Here is a 13,097-nt window from a genome sequence, read left to right as displayed (position 1 = left end):
CCTCTCTAATAGGGGCATTCCTCCCTCATGACCTAATCATCTCTCAAAGACCCCATCTCTTAATACTACTGCACTGGGGATCAGGTACCAACATATGAATCTGCAGGGGGACACAACCTTCCAGACCATAGCAGCTGCTGTAGCTTCTTCTACTATTCTGTTATTTGTCTTTGCAGAGAATAGCCCCAGACTAACATATTTGTTGAGAACATATGTTTGGGGGTTTTTTGGTAGTGTTTTTCAATCTTGGGGAAGCTGCTAGCATTTGCTGTTTCTGGGAAATTAGAAAGCTATGTTTGGTAAAACCGAACTTAAAATATGAGAAAATGGGCTATGAATGAAGATTTGAGAAAATTTCATTTGAGTAAAATGCATAAGCCATGCATGGATTTTGTAACACCAGTTTTGACTAGAGTGTGTGTGTGTGTGTGTGTGTGTGTGTGTTTCTTATTTCTTAATTCATAGCCATGCTATAGATACTTGAGGTTGCTGGATAAGTATCTTTTATTGAAGTATTACTGTACCTAGCTTTAGAATATATAATTTTAAGGATGAATACTTCTATTAGATTTTGCTTTAATTTCTATGAATTTAAGCTTCTATTTATAGACAATGCAACGATTTTTTCCTTTCTTTTTTTTTTTTTTTTTTGAGACAGAGTCTCGCTCTGTCACCCAGTATAGAGTGCAGTGGCACGAACTCAGCTCACTGCAAGCTCAGCCTCCTGGGTTCATGCCATTCTTCTGCCTCAGCCTCCCAAGTAGCTGGGACTACAGGCGCCCACCACCATGCCCGGCTAATTTTTTGTAATTTTAGTAGAGATGGAGTTTCACCATGTTGGCCAGGATGGTCTTGATCTCTTGACCTCATGATCTGCCCACCTCGGCCTCCCAAAGTGCTGGGATTACAGGTGTGAGCCACTGTGCCCGGCCCATGCAATTGATTATTAACACTTTTGCTTTACACTCAATATTTTCTGCTTCATTTCCTCTCATCTTCCTTCTCTCACTTCCTCTTCCTCCCTCTGTATCTTTTCTGCATTACCCCTCTCCCCAACTTTTTGGAGACCAGGAAGAAAAATGAAACAAGTATTTCAACAAATGTCCATGCTGCTGCTGACCATGATGATGATAATGATGGTGATGATGGTGATGATGATGATGGTGATGATGGTAATGGTGATGATGATGATAATGATGGTGATGATGGTGATGATGATGGTGGTGATGATGGTGATGGTGATGATGATGATGGTGATGATGGTGATGATGACGGTGATGATGATGATGATAATGATGGTGATGATTATGGTGATGATGATCATGATGACCATGATGATAATGATGGTGATGATTATAATGGTGGCTAACATTTGTCGAGTGCTTCCCATGAGCCAGGCACTGTTCTGAGTGCTCTAAACCTCATGTAATCCTTACAGAACCAAATGCTGACAAAGTATGACTTATCAAACTATGGACAGAAGTCATCTCAGGTAGCATTTACTGTGAAAGGATTTTGGAAGTACGCAAACATGATGGAGAATTAAGTGCTGCCATTTGAGTTTTATAAATGCAAAGGCCACAGTTTTTGGACTTTGAGAGTCCAGTTCCTAGTAGCAGTGACTCAGCAGTAGAGCCTGGAGTTGAGCCCAAATCCCTTGTTCCTCATCAGGGCCTTTTTCTACATACCTTCCAAAATTAGGCTGAAGTTAAACTTTTAGCTAGACTGATTGAGGATATTTCTCAGAAATAGTTGCATAACAATGAGATCATGGTTATTTGTTATTATTTCCTCAAATTTTTCTTCTACATCTTAAAATACTACCAGCAAAATCAGTTCTGGGACTAATCATTTAAAGCATGATATTTTAACTAATATAAATAAATGATACCTAAAGGCCTTTATTTGATGAAATAGAATAATCAATGCTGAAATTATATAAAATATAGTCTATTCAGCATCAAATATTTAATAAACGAGATCCTTTTTAACAGATACACACACACACACACACACACACACACACTCTTTCTTTTAGTCCTTTCTCCTGTTTGGTGGACCTAAGAATCCAGTACCTAGATTTTAACTGCTTTTGTGTATGTTTGATATCTTTTAAATTCCTATTTGTCACAGATTCGAAACTTAGAAACAAGATCAAGGCCTAACTAGACATTCCAGTTAATAATTTTATGGCTCAGGGCAAGTTAGTTAAGCTGTTTGGGCCTAGATTTTCCTTCGGAAAATAGTTGCGAAAGCACCTAGGGGTTGGTGGGTGAAGGTGGGTGGGGGAGACTCTAAATAAGACAATGAGTATCAAGTCCCTGACTCTGTAAGTGCTCAATAAATCTCAGCCATGACAATTCAAAACAACAGAAAGCAATATGTAACTAGAGGTTAGGAAAGTATGTCTTGAACTCACATTTTTTAACATGGGTTTGTATTTTCTGTGAGCTTAAATAATGAAGCCATACTTTAAATAGTGTTTAAGAGCATATGATTTAGAGCCTGAAACACCTGTGTTTAAGACCTGTGTACTAGCTGTTTTCCCCTTGGGCAAGTTCCTTAATTTTTGGAATCTCATTTTTCCATTTTCAAATGGGGAGTAATAATTAGCTCCCCCACAGGATTGTGATAAGGATTAAATAAGTAAATGCATATAAAGCATGCAGATAGTTCACAGGCTGCAGTAAACAGTAAGTGCTAAAAATGACCTATAATGTTATCAATCCCTGATTTAGAAGAAGATAATCCATACTTTCAATTAACCGTTGCTGTGTAACAACAGTGCAACTTAAAATATAGCCTAGGAGCATGTAACTTGGGCAGAACTCAGCAGGGACAGCTGGGCTCTGCCATGTGGCGTCAGCTGGGGTGATTCATGCATTCATCTGGGAATCTGACTGGACCAGAACTTCTAGGATGACTTCATGTCCATGTGTGACCCCTCAACTAGAGTGTCTGGGAAGGCTGGGATTCGCTGGCCTTCTCCAGAAGAGTGGCCCAGTACAGCACAATGGTACAGTACAATGACAGCTCTTTTTTTCCAGGGTTGGCACTCTTTTTTGACCTACAGAGGTGTAGATTCTTTAGAGGTGTGTATGGCTTCTGTTCTGGCCCTTAGTTTAGAGAAGACCTTTCTCACCTCTTTTAAGAAATAGTTTTTTTGGTGCCTTCATCTTCATTTTAATTTACTTATTCTATTCACTCAAAAAATATAATTCAACATACAGTGGTGAAGAAACTAAACAAGTTCTTGCCTTCAAGGAGTTTATACTCTATGCAGGAGATAGACAATAAACATGTAGGTAAATAAAGTAATTTCACATTGCCACTGGTGCCAAGGAGGAAACAACAAGGCCAGTGTCAGTGAATAACCCCACTAATAGGTGGAAACATAGGTGGAAAAAGAACCCTCCTCTGAGGAGGTTCTAGTTAAGCATAGTCATGATAGAGGAAGAAGGCCTAATTTTGACAAGAGCTGGAGAATGGGGTCACAGACAGAGTGAACTGCATGTGCTAAGGCCCTGAGGTGGGAAAGGCAAGGACCTGAAAGGAGGCCAGTGTGGCTGGAGCCCAACAGGCCACTGGAGTATGACAGAAAGAAAAGGTGCTGCCCCAGATTATGAAGGCCATGAGGTATCTCAGGGTGCTTGGTTTTGATTCAGAGTGCAATAGATGGCAAATGAAGGTTTAAGTAGGGAGGTGACATTTTATATTTTGCTAAAGGTTACTTTGCCATGAGCAGACACATACAGTGTTGAGCTTAGTGACCTTCCCCTGAACCTCAGGTAGCATCAGGATTAGTCACTGATAGTACCATACATAAGAGATCTTGGCTGGGTGCAGTGGCTCACACTTATAATCCCAGCACTTTGGGAGGGCGAAGTGGGTGGATCACTAGAGGCCAGGTGTTTGAGACCAGCCTGGCCAACATGCTGAAATCGTGTCTCTACTAAAAATAAAAAATTAGCCAGACCTGGTGGTGCACGCCTGTAATCCCAGCTACATGGGAGGCTGAGACAAAACAATAGCTTGAACCCTGGAGGCAGAGGTTACGGTAAGCCAAGATCGTGCCACTGTACTCCCTCCTGGGTGACAAGAGCAAGAACCTGTCTCCAAAAAACAACAACAGAAAAAAGGATCTTATTGCTCTGCTCAAATGTCTCATGAGAACATTTTAAGCAGAGCTTATTTTTTGGCAGAGGGTGCTCTCAGGTAAATATGGTCATTTCTTAAATTTTCCAGAGTATCACCACAGTGGGGGCACCTCATTATGCATTATTATAAGTGCTTGTGAGGATTAACAGAGAATATATGTGAAACACCTAGGTGTGGGCCCCATATACATGGTCTACAATATGCACCCGGTACTGTGCAGCGCTGTAGCCCCATGCCCAACCCCTCAGTGACAAAGCTTCATCTGTTCTTGTTCTTTCTCTTGCCTTGAGGGTGCCTTGTAGACCCTGCCCTCATCTCCTTTTTTTTTTTTTTTTTTGAGACAGAGTCTCACTCTGTCATCCAGGCAGGAGTGCAGTGGCATGATCTCAGCTCGCTGTGACCTCTGCCACCCTGGTTCAAGTGATTCTCCTGCCTCCGCCTCCTAAGTAGCTGGGATTACAGGTGCGCACCACCACGCCCAGCTAATTTTTAAATTTTTCGTAGAGATGGGGTTTCGCCATGTTGACCAGGTTGATGTTGAACTCCCAACCTCAAGTGATCCACCTGCCTCGGTCTCCCAAAGTGCTGGGATTACAGGCGTGAGCCACCACGCCTGACCCACCCATCTCCTCTTACTTTATGGTTTCCTTTTTCAATGTATGTTTTTTGTTGTCAAGTTCTCTTTTCTAATCCTTAATTTTTCTTACACCCTTGATCTCTATTCCTCGAGATTTCATCTTTTATATGCCCCAAAGAAGTTGAAAAATATTTTCACCAAATATGTCTTTCTGTGGAAGATAGAGTAATGTTTCAAATATTTACTATTTTCTTTAGTATTAATGTTCCCCAGTTCTTTCCCAGCATCGTTGCTCACCTGTACGACTCTTATAGGAGTTATCGTGAATTACTTAGCTATGGGGCCAGCAGAGCCCAGGCAGTGAAGCAAAAAACTGATTGCTACTAGCAGATCTAACTGGAAACATTATCTGTATTTATGTCCGCCTCTTAAGTTGTCTGCACTTTGTGTCTGGAATGAATGGAAAGAATATTGATTGCAAAGTTGTCCTGAGAATTAACTGGTGGGTTATCTAAGGGTATAAGATCAGAAATGTTCATACATAAACTGTCTGGTTTTATAATTCAATAATTTGTTTTATAGTGTTTATAACTTTGCTGTCAGCTAAGCGAGCTACAGACAGTAATAAAATGATTCCTGTACTTAGAGAGCATTAGATAGAGCTGTTATTATGACTTCTTTCTTTGACAGGTTGAAGTTGATCCTATTACTACCTTCCCTCTGAAGGGCTTGACACCTCTCACAGAGTATACTGTTGCTATTTTCTCCATCTATGATGAAGGACAGTCAGAGCCTCTAACTGGGGTTTTTACCACCGGTAAGCAGCCTCATTGTGGTGTGAAAAGTTTCGAGAATAGCTATTAATATATAGAAACCAGAACCCAGAGCACCTTCTTTATTTGTGATTTTGAAGAGATTGAATTTTAAGTTTGATTTCTTTTATGTTATCATTAAAAAATAAACAACCGGATGACTAATGTGTGTACTGGCTAGTTATTTTTTATCAAAGCAAGGAAGAGAGAGAAAAGACCACCTAAATTCAAAAGGTCCGTTGTTTAAAAAATGTATGTTTTTCTCTTCCTAATCTTATTCCTTTTACTTTCATTCCTTAGTTAAAACTTCTACATCCTTCTTCCATTCAAATGAATGTGTGTATTAGGTTGAATTTCCAAAATTGCTGATAGCCAACAGTTTTTGACCTATAAAAATGACAGTCTCATACTATTGAGCTCAATATATCAGTCAATGATTTTCCTGGAGCCTGAAATCTTCATATAATAATAAGTAATATTTTAAACCCTAAAATTAAATGTAAGACATGTATACATTATTTTTCTTTTCTATATGTATCCTGTAGCCACTTTTTGTCTCTTGGTGGCAACAATTCTGTTATTTGCTTTCTGAACTTACCACTGATTGCACTTGGAAACAAATGTAGTCTTTACTGGGAAGATGAGAAGGTGATTTGGAGAGAGATGAAAAAGAAGCTGGATTGAGAAATAATGTTCGTGGAAAAATTCAGTAATTTAACCAAATCTCCAGAAGGCTAATTCTAGTTGGGATTCTCATGGTGTCCTATCAAAAATTTGGATTTTTCTGTTTTTGTTGTTGTTTTTTTTTTTAGAAAAACTCTGGCTTCAAATAATAAAAACCAATTCTTTGACTATTTATTTTGGGTGCAGTTGGGTGTTATACTTTCTGTTGTACATCCCAGAAGTATATAAGCTCTGAAACAGTGGAAGGCCTGATTAATTCTATTTCATTTCTGATGACCACCATATGCACAAGTTAAAAGATTGAAGGTTCTTTTCCAGGATTAATATTAGGGAGCGATTTAGCTACTAAAGCAAAAAGAACTAAAAGGGAAGCTTTCTTAGGCCCCTAGAGGACTATTTTGTTAATTTCCTCAAGATACTTGGAAAATAATATTTTTTAAAAAATGAATATGCCACTCTTGTTTTTTATAGTTAATGAAAACAGCCAAATAGAAAAGCTAAGAGTTTTAGAAATTACTGGAAAAGTTTTAAGATCTGTTATTTCCATGGTTTCCCTAATTTATGATATTGGTGAATGCTGGAAACAGAAATGGAAGGCCACCCTGGACTGATGGGCCCTGGTTTTCCTTCTTCCCTGTGCTTTCCTAAAGCAAAAGATTCCTCAAAGAGTCTTCTACACCCCTGGGAGATACTTGGGTTTGGCTTTCTTGCCTTCTCATTTCCCTAACAAAATCTCCTTCCTTGGTTTACAGAGGAAGTTCCAGCCCAGCAATACTTAGAAATTGATGAGGTGACGACAGACAGTTTTAGGGTGACCTGGCATCCCCTCTCAGCTGATGAAGGGCTACACAAATTGATGTGGATTCCAGTCTATGGGGGGAAGACCGAGGAGGTGAGTTGTCTGAAACAGACTGAAAATTAATCCGGAGCATTAGTGAATACCTACTGCTGCTGGAGTTGGTCTTCACTTTAAAATATATTAAGAATCACAGAAGTAATTAGTATTTTACATGGCTTGGAGTTTTAGAAATGTCAAATCATATGATTTTCCTAATATTATGATATATTGTTGCCAGAGCTTTAGTTATATACTTTATATATTTTCAGATTCTTTGACTTTAACAAATGACATTTAATACAACTGTAAAATGTCACTTTTCCAATATTAATAACTTATTTGCTGAGGGGATCGAAAGGAATAAAGTCTCTGACTTGACCTTAAAATGGACTTTGACAGCCTTGGAGTTCTTTATGGTTGGTTGTTTCTTGCTTATGCTCAGAATAACACTTTTTCTTTTCTTTTCTTTTCTTTTTTTCAAATAAGCATAGTTACTAAGCACCAAAATACATTTCAGGTTGTCCTGAGAGAAGAACAGGACTCACATGTTATTGAAGGCTTGGAGCCCGGTACGGAGTATGAAGTTTCACTATTGGCCGTACTTGATGATGGAAGCGAGAGTGAGGTGGTGACTGCTGTGGGGACCACACGTAAGTCTTGGTCTGGCCACGATGCGTTTCAGCTGCTCCCACAATCCCTCTTTACCCCATCAATTTCCTTCCCCATCTGCTTTATCCTTGGCTATGGAAACTTCAGTTTCTCTTTTTCCCCCAGAATTCTTCATATATCTTCACCTTCAATGAAACCAGTATGTGAAGTATCTTAGCTTCCTAGATAATGATCAACATGAAGGCAGGGACCACATCTGTCTTGCTCACCATTGTATTTTCCAGGACTTAGCACAGTACTTGGCACATGTTAACTGTAGAATAAATACCCATAGAATGGATGGATGGGTGGATAGGTGAATGGATGTATGCATGAATGGATAAAATAATTCACAAATGAATAGATTGCCAAACAAATAAACCTAGGGCCAACATGTCAAAGAGTTTCTGGAATTTTCCAAGTTGATTTTGGTTCCAAGAATCTTGTACAAAATTTGCTCGCTGATTCATTCATCTCTTCATTTTTAAAATATGAGGTATTGACCACATATTAAATTGCCTTAGCCTGGGTTCCCTGGAACCAGATTCTAGACAGAAAATTGCAGCCAGAAAGTTTATTGAAGAGTGCAGTTGGGAGATGCTTATGTAAAAACCTGAGGACAGCAGGACAGGACATGGGAAGAAGTTGAAATTGAACCCTCAGCTAATCTTATTATAACGGAGGTCTAATGCTGGGGTGACCCTTCTGAGTTGTCCCAAATAGAGGCAAAGGGGCTGAGACTTCATACTCTTGCATCCCCAGTAGCTGGAGGTGAGCCATTCCCTGACAGAGGCCATGAACTCAGGCGAGACAGTTCTCAGAGCTGTGAACTGTTGGCAGGCAGTGTTCCAGCACCAGGTGAATGGGTGTGTTGACCCTAAAAAGAGGATCTTCATCTCTGTACTTCATTCTGCTGTATGCCCATGGTGGCTGTAAGAAATAGAAGATGCACTGCTTGTCCAAGCACATTGCACTCCGTGGTGGTCCTGTTTGGCAGCCTTTTCACAACTTGGTCTACAGCACTGTCTAATTTCCCTTAATTACTACGGCTATGCCCCTATTTCAAAGTAATTGGGTGGTTTCACAATTCTGTAGATGTAGTTCAAATGTTTATGTGAAGCCTGGTATCTGTGATGAGAAACTTTAACATTCTTCGGATTTCAGTCTTCCTATCTGTGGAACAGGTATGTCTGCCTTACTTACAATTCACTTCTTTGGTCTTCTAACCATAGTCATGTTTGTTGTGGGAGGCAAGTGAGATAATATAGGTGAAATGTTCTTTGAAAGCTACAAAATGCTATATAAAAATGGACAGTTATTATTTTTACAGCATTTTTAAGTAATATATTGCTTTTAGTTGACAGTTTTTGGACAGAACCAGCTACAACCATGGTGCCTACCACGCCTGTGACGTCAGGTAAGGTCAAATAGTAGCCTGTTTACCCACTTTAAAATTTTTATTTAAACAGATGATATGTTATCCTGGTTTTATTTATTATTAAATAGGAAAATAGATGACCCTCCCTTCCTTTTCTGGCACACTGGTTCAAATTTCACACCTCTCAGAGCCTCTCAACATCTTCCTTGCCACTATGGATCTCCTAGTCAACTGATCTCACTGATATATCACTCTACTTCTTTCATCTTTGCCTTGGATGCTCATGCCCCTTACCTGGAATGTTAACATAGCTGCCTCCCCAGGCCTTCCTCTTTATCTCAGTGACTTCTGTTGCTCTCTGTTGAGAATTCCTCTTCTTTTCTCTTTTTTTCTTTTAGAGATAGAGTTTCACTCTGTCATCCAGCCTGGAGTGCAGTGGCACGATCAAGGCTCACCACAGCCTTGACTTCCTGGGCTCATGCGATCCTCCTGCCTCATCCCCGCAAGTAGCTAGGACTACAGGCATGTGCCACCATGCCTGGCTAATTGTTTTGAATTTTAGTAGAGATGAGGTCTTTCCTGCCATATTGCCCAGGCTGGTCTTTAACTCCTGAGATCAAATGTTCCTTCTTCCTCGGCCTCCCAAAGTTCTGGAATTACAGGCATGAGCCACCATGCCTGGTCTTGTTGAGAATTATTCTTATCATGTTTTCCTTGCATTTCTGTGGGTAACTGAGACTTGGCTGGTCTATTGTTTTTCCTACATTAGTTGTTTCCTGTCTCAGCTTAGCTTTCCCCTTCACTGTAATATACCTCCCAACTAGCTGTCAGAGTCAACTTGGTAAAACACAAGTTTGATAATATCATTTTTTTTACTTCTGTAAGACACTTCAGTGGCTCTCCATTACCCATTCGTTGATTCATTCATTCCTCAATTAATCCTTATCAAGCCTTCTTTGTGCTCTGAAGTCTTTTTCATAGCATCCAAGATCCTTCCTAGTTGGGTCCTGCTTCCCTTCCTGGCCTCAACCATATTTCCTATGCTTCCCCCATTTTTCTCTTTCCATCCCAAACTCCTTGCCCTGAATGTGAGAAGTTTCCTCCCATTCCCATTGCCTGGTAACCCCCCTGCAAAGTTGCCAGGTAAATGTCAATCTCCTACCTCCCCTGTGACACTTTTACTATTTTTGTTGAGTTAGTAACTGTATGAAAACCAAAGCCCTAACAGTCTGACACACAGAAAAAGTTCAATTAATATTTTCTAAATGAATTAATACATGAATGAAGAGAAAGGAGAATGAGATGAGATGGACAAAGGGAAATGAAGTTGGGAGTAGAAGAGAAAAGAAAAAAAAATGTGACAAATAAGGGAGGAGACACCTTGAGATGAGCATGAATGTGCCAGGAAACATGGGTAAAGGAGATTGGACAAGTATCAGAGAAAAGATCGTGTCTGTGTGGGCTGAATGGATAAAGGCAGCCTAAGCGCAGATTTGTGCTTTGAATGACAAGTGTTAAAACAGAAATGGGGGCTAGGGCAGGTGATTGTGATGTGTGTTGGATGCTAGATTGCACACAGAGGTGGACAAGATCTGGCCCACTGTGCCCACATGTCCACAGAGCACTAGTATGAGGTTTTCATGACCACACTTTCCTTTGGGTTCCATGGGCTGTTTTTCTAGTCTCAGGGCTTCTTCCCAGTTCTTTTTACTAGTGCATATACAGAACTGACAGTTTTGAGAGCTCCATGGTCTCATCTTGTAAGCATCTCTTAATCCTACTTTTATTTGCTGCTAGTAGGTATCTTGCCTCCCCATTAAGCACCATAGCTGAGCTCTTCTCGCCTCATATACATCTATATTACAGGGATACATTAAATGATGCTTGCTGTTACCCCACAGGTAGTCTCTGTGGCTCATTTTGGAATATGATGGGTTAAAAGTTTTTAAATCTTTGGTTGTGTTTATTCCAGTTTTCCAGACGGGAATCAGAAACCTGGTTGTAGGTGATGAAACCACTTCTAGCCTGCGGGTAAAATGGGACATTTCTGACAGCGATGTGCAGCAGTTTAGGGTGACCTACCTGACAGTTCAAGGGGACCCCGAGGAAGAAGTGGTAGGAACGGTCTGTACAAATTCAACTGACTAGAAACTCTGCAGATGTTACTAACACAACTAACAAGACTGTCTTTGGAGATCAATGCAAACTTTACTGCTCGTTTCTTAGTGAGTCTGCCATCTCCAGAAACTAATGTTTGCTGTTAATCTGACTCCACTACTGGCTTCTTAGTGACCTTTATATATCCAAAACTTGCTCCGTGTACAACTTGCTTTAAGTTAATAACCTCTGAACATTGTTTCAAATGTTGCTTCTCTTCTGCTGCCTCAATCACCTGTTCAAGCACCAAAGTTGGATCATAAAAGGCCATATGCACTTGTATCTGTATATATGTATGTATAGATATGTGTAAAAGTTTAATATAGGAAGTAATTTCTTCTGCCCTTGGAAATCTGATAAAAAACTTTTAAGCAAAGGACACAGAAAATGTCTTCTATATGGTATAGTGAAAATATTCTTAATAAAATACCATCCATTAACTAATAGTTATATTTTTCATTGACGTCAATTCATATTGAGCAGATTTATAGTCATTTCTAATTATTCTTAACATGGGTGTATCCCCTCAGGGATTTAGATTTTTATACATTGAGTTTTCTTTGAGTCGTTTTATCTATCTTTCCTTTTTCTAAATGATACACTGTTTTTTTTCTAATTTGTTTATCATTATTATTACTATTTTTATTATACTTAAGTTCTGGGATACATGTGCAGAATACGCAGGTTTTTACATAGGTATGCATGGTCCATGGTGGTTTGCTGCACCCATCAACCCGTCATCTACATTAGGTATTTCTCCTAATGCTATCTCTCTCCTTGCTCCGCACCCCCCAACAGGCCCCAGTGTGTGCTGTTCCCCTCCCTGTGTCCATGTGTTCTCATTGTTCAGTTCCCACTTATGAGTGAGAACATGCGGTGTTTGGTTGCCTGTTCCTGTGTTAGTTTGCTGAGAATGATGGTTTCCAGCTTCATCCATGTCTCTACAAAGGACATGAACTCATCCTTTTTTATGACTGCATAGTATTCCGTGGTGTATATGTGCCACATTTTCTTTATCCAGTCTGTCATTGATGGGCCTCTGGGTTGGTTCCAAGTCTTTGCTATTGTGAATAGTGCTGCAATAAACATGTGTGGATGTATCGTTATAGTAGAATGATTTATAATGCTTTGGGTATATGCCCAGTAGTGGGATTGCTGGGTCAAATGGTATTTCTACTTCTAGATCCTCCAGGAATCGCAACACTGTCTTCCACAATGGTTGAACTAATTTACAGTCTCACCAACAGTGTAAAAGTGTTCCTGTTTCTCCACTTCCTCTCTAGCATCTGTTGTTTCCTGACTTTTTAGTGATTGCCATTCTAACTGTCATGGGATGATATCTCATTGTGGTTTTGATTTGAGTTTCTCTAATGACCAGTGATGAAGAGCTTTTTTTTTTTTTTTTGTATGTTTGTTGGCTGCATAAATGTATTCTTTTGAAAAGTGTCTGTTAATATCCTTCTCCCACTTTTTTATGGGGTTGTTTTTTGTTTTGTAAATCTATTTAAGTTCCTTGTAGATTCTGGATATTAGCCCTTTGTCAGATGAATAAATTGCAAAATTTTTCTCCCGTTCTGTAGGTTGCCTGTTCGCTCTGATGATAGTTTCCTTTGCTGTGCAGAAGCTCTTTAGTTTAATTAGATCCATTTGTCTATTTTTGCTTTTGTTGCAATTGCTTTTGGTGTTTCAGTCATGAAGTCTTTGCCCATGCCTCTGTCCTGAATGGTATTGTCTAGGTTTTCTTGCAGGATTTTTATGGTTTTAGGTCTCTTGTTTAAATCTTTAATCCATCTTGAGTTCAGTTTTGTATAAGGTGTAAGAAAGGAGTCCAGTTTCAGTTTTCTT

At 39.6% G+C, this 13,097-nt stretch overlaps 1 protein-coding gene across 4 annotated transcripts in view; it reads left to right on the top strand.

The window, feature by feature from the left end:
* The window catches only part of LOC105468521 (collagen type XIV alpha 1 chain), a 250,678-nt gene that overhangs the window by 91,166 nt on the left and 146,415 nt on the right, over nucleotides 1-13,097 (top strand). For 3 of the 4 annotated variants that reach the window (XM_011718738.2, XM_071067879.1, XM_071067878.1), the window contains exons 15-19: nucleotides 5,426-5,552; nucleotides 6,984-7,123; nucleotides 7,587-7,719; nucleotides 9,075-9,134; nucleotides 11,068-11,219. In XM_011718738.2, coding sequence (XP_011717040.2) covers nucleotides 5,426-5,552; nucleotides 6,984-7,123; nucleotides 7,587-7,719; nucleotides 9,075-9,134; nucleotides 11,068-11,219 — 612 coding nt within the window. The remainder of the gene's footprint in view (nucleotides 1-5,425; nucleotides 5,553-6,983; nucleotides 7,124-7,586; nucleotides 7,720-9,074; nucleotides 9,135-11,067; nucleotides 11,220-13,097) is intronic. The other variant, XM_071067877.1, reaches the window with a different exon arrangement.

This window comes from Macaca nemestrina, chromosome 8 (assembly GCF_043159975.1).
Source record: "Macaca nemestrina isolate mMacNem1 chromosome 8, mMacNem.hap1, whole genome shotgun sequence".
Lineage (NCBI taxonomy): Eukaryota > Metazoa > Chordata > Mammalia > Primates > Cercopithecidae > Macaca > Macaca nemestrina.
The sequence above is the reverse complement of the archived record's forward strand: the minus strand, read 5'-3'. Positions and strand labels throughout refer to the sequence as shown.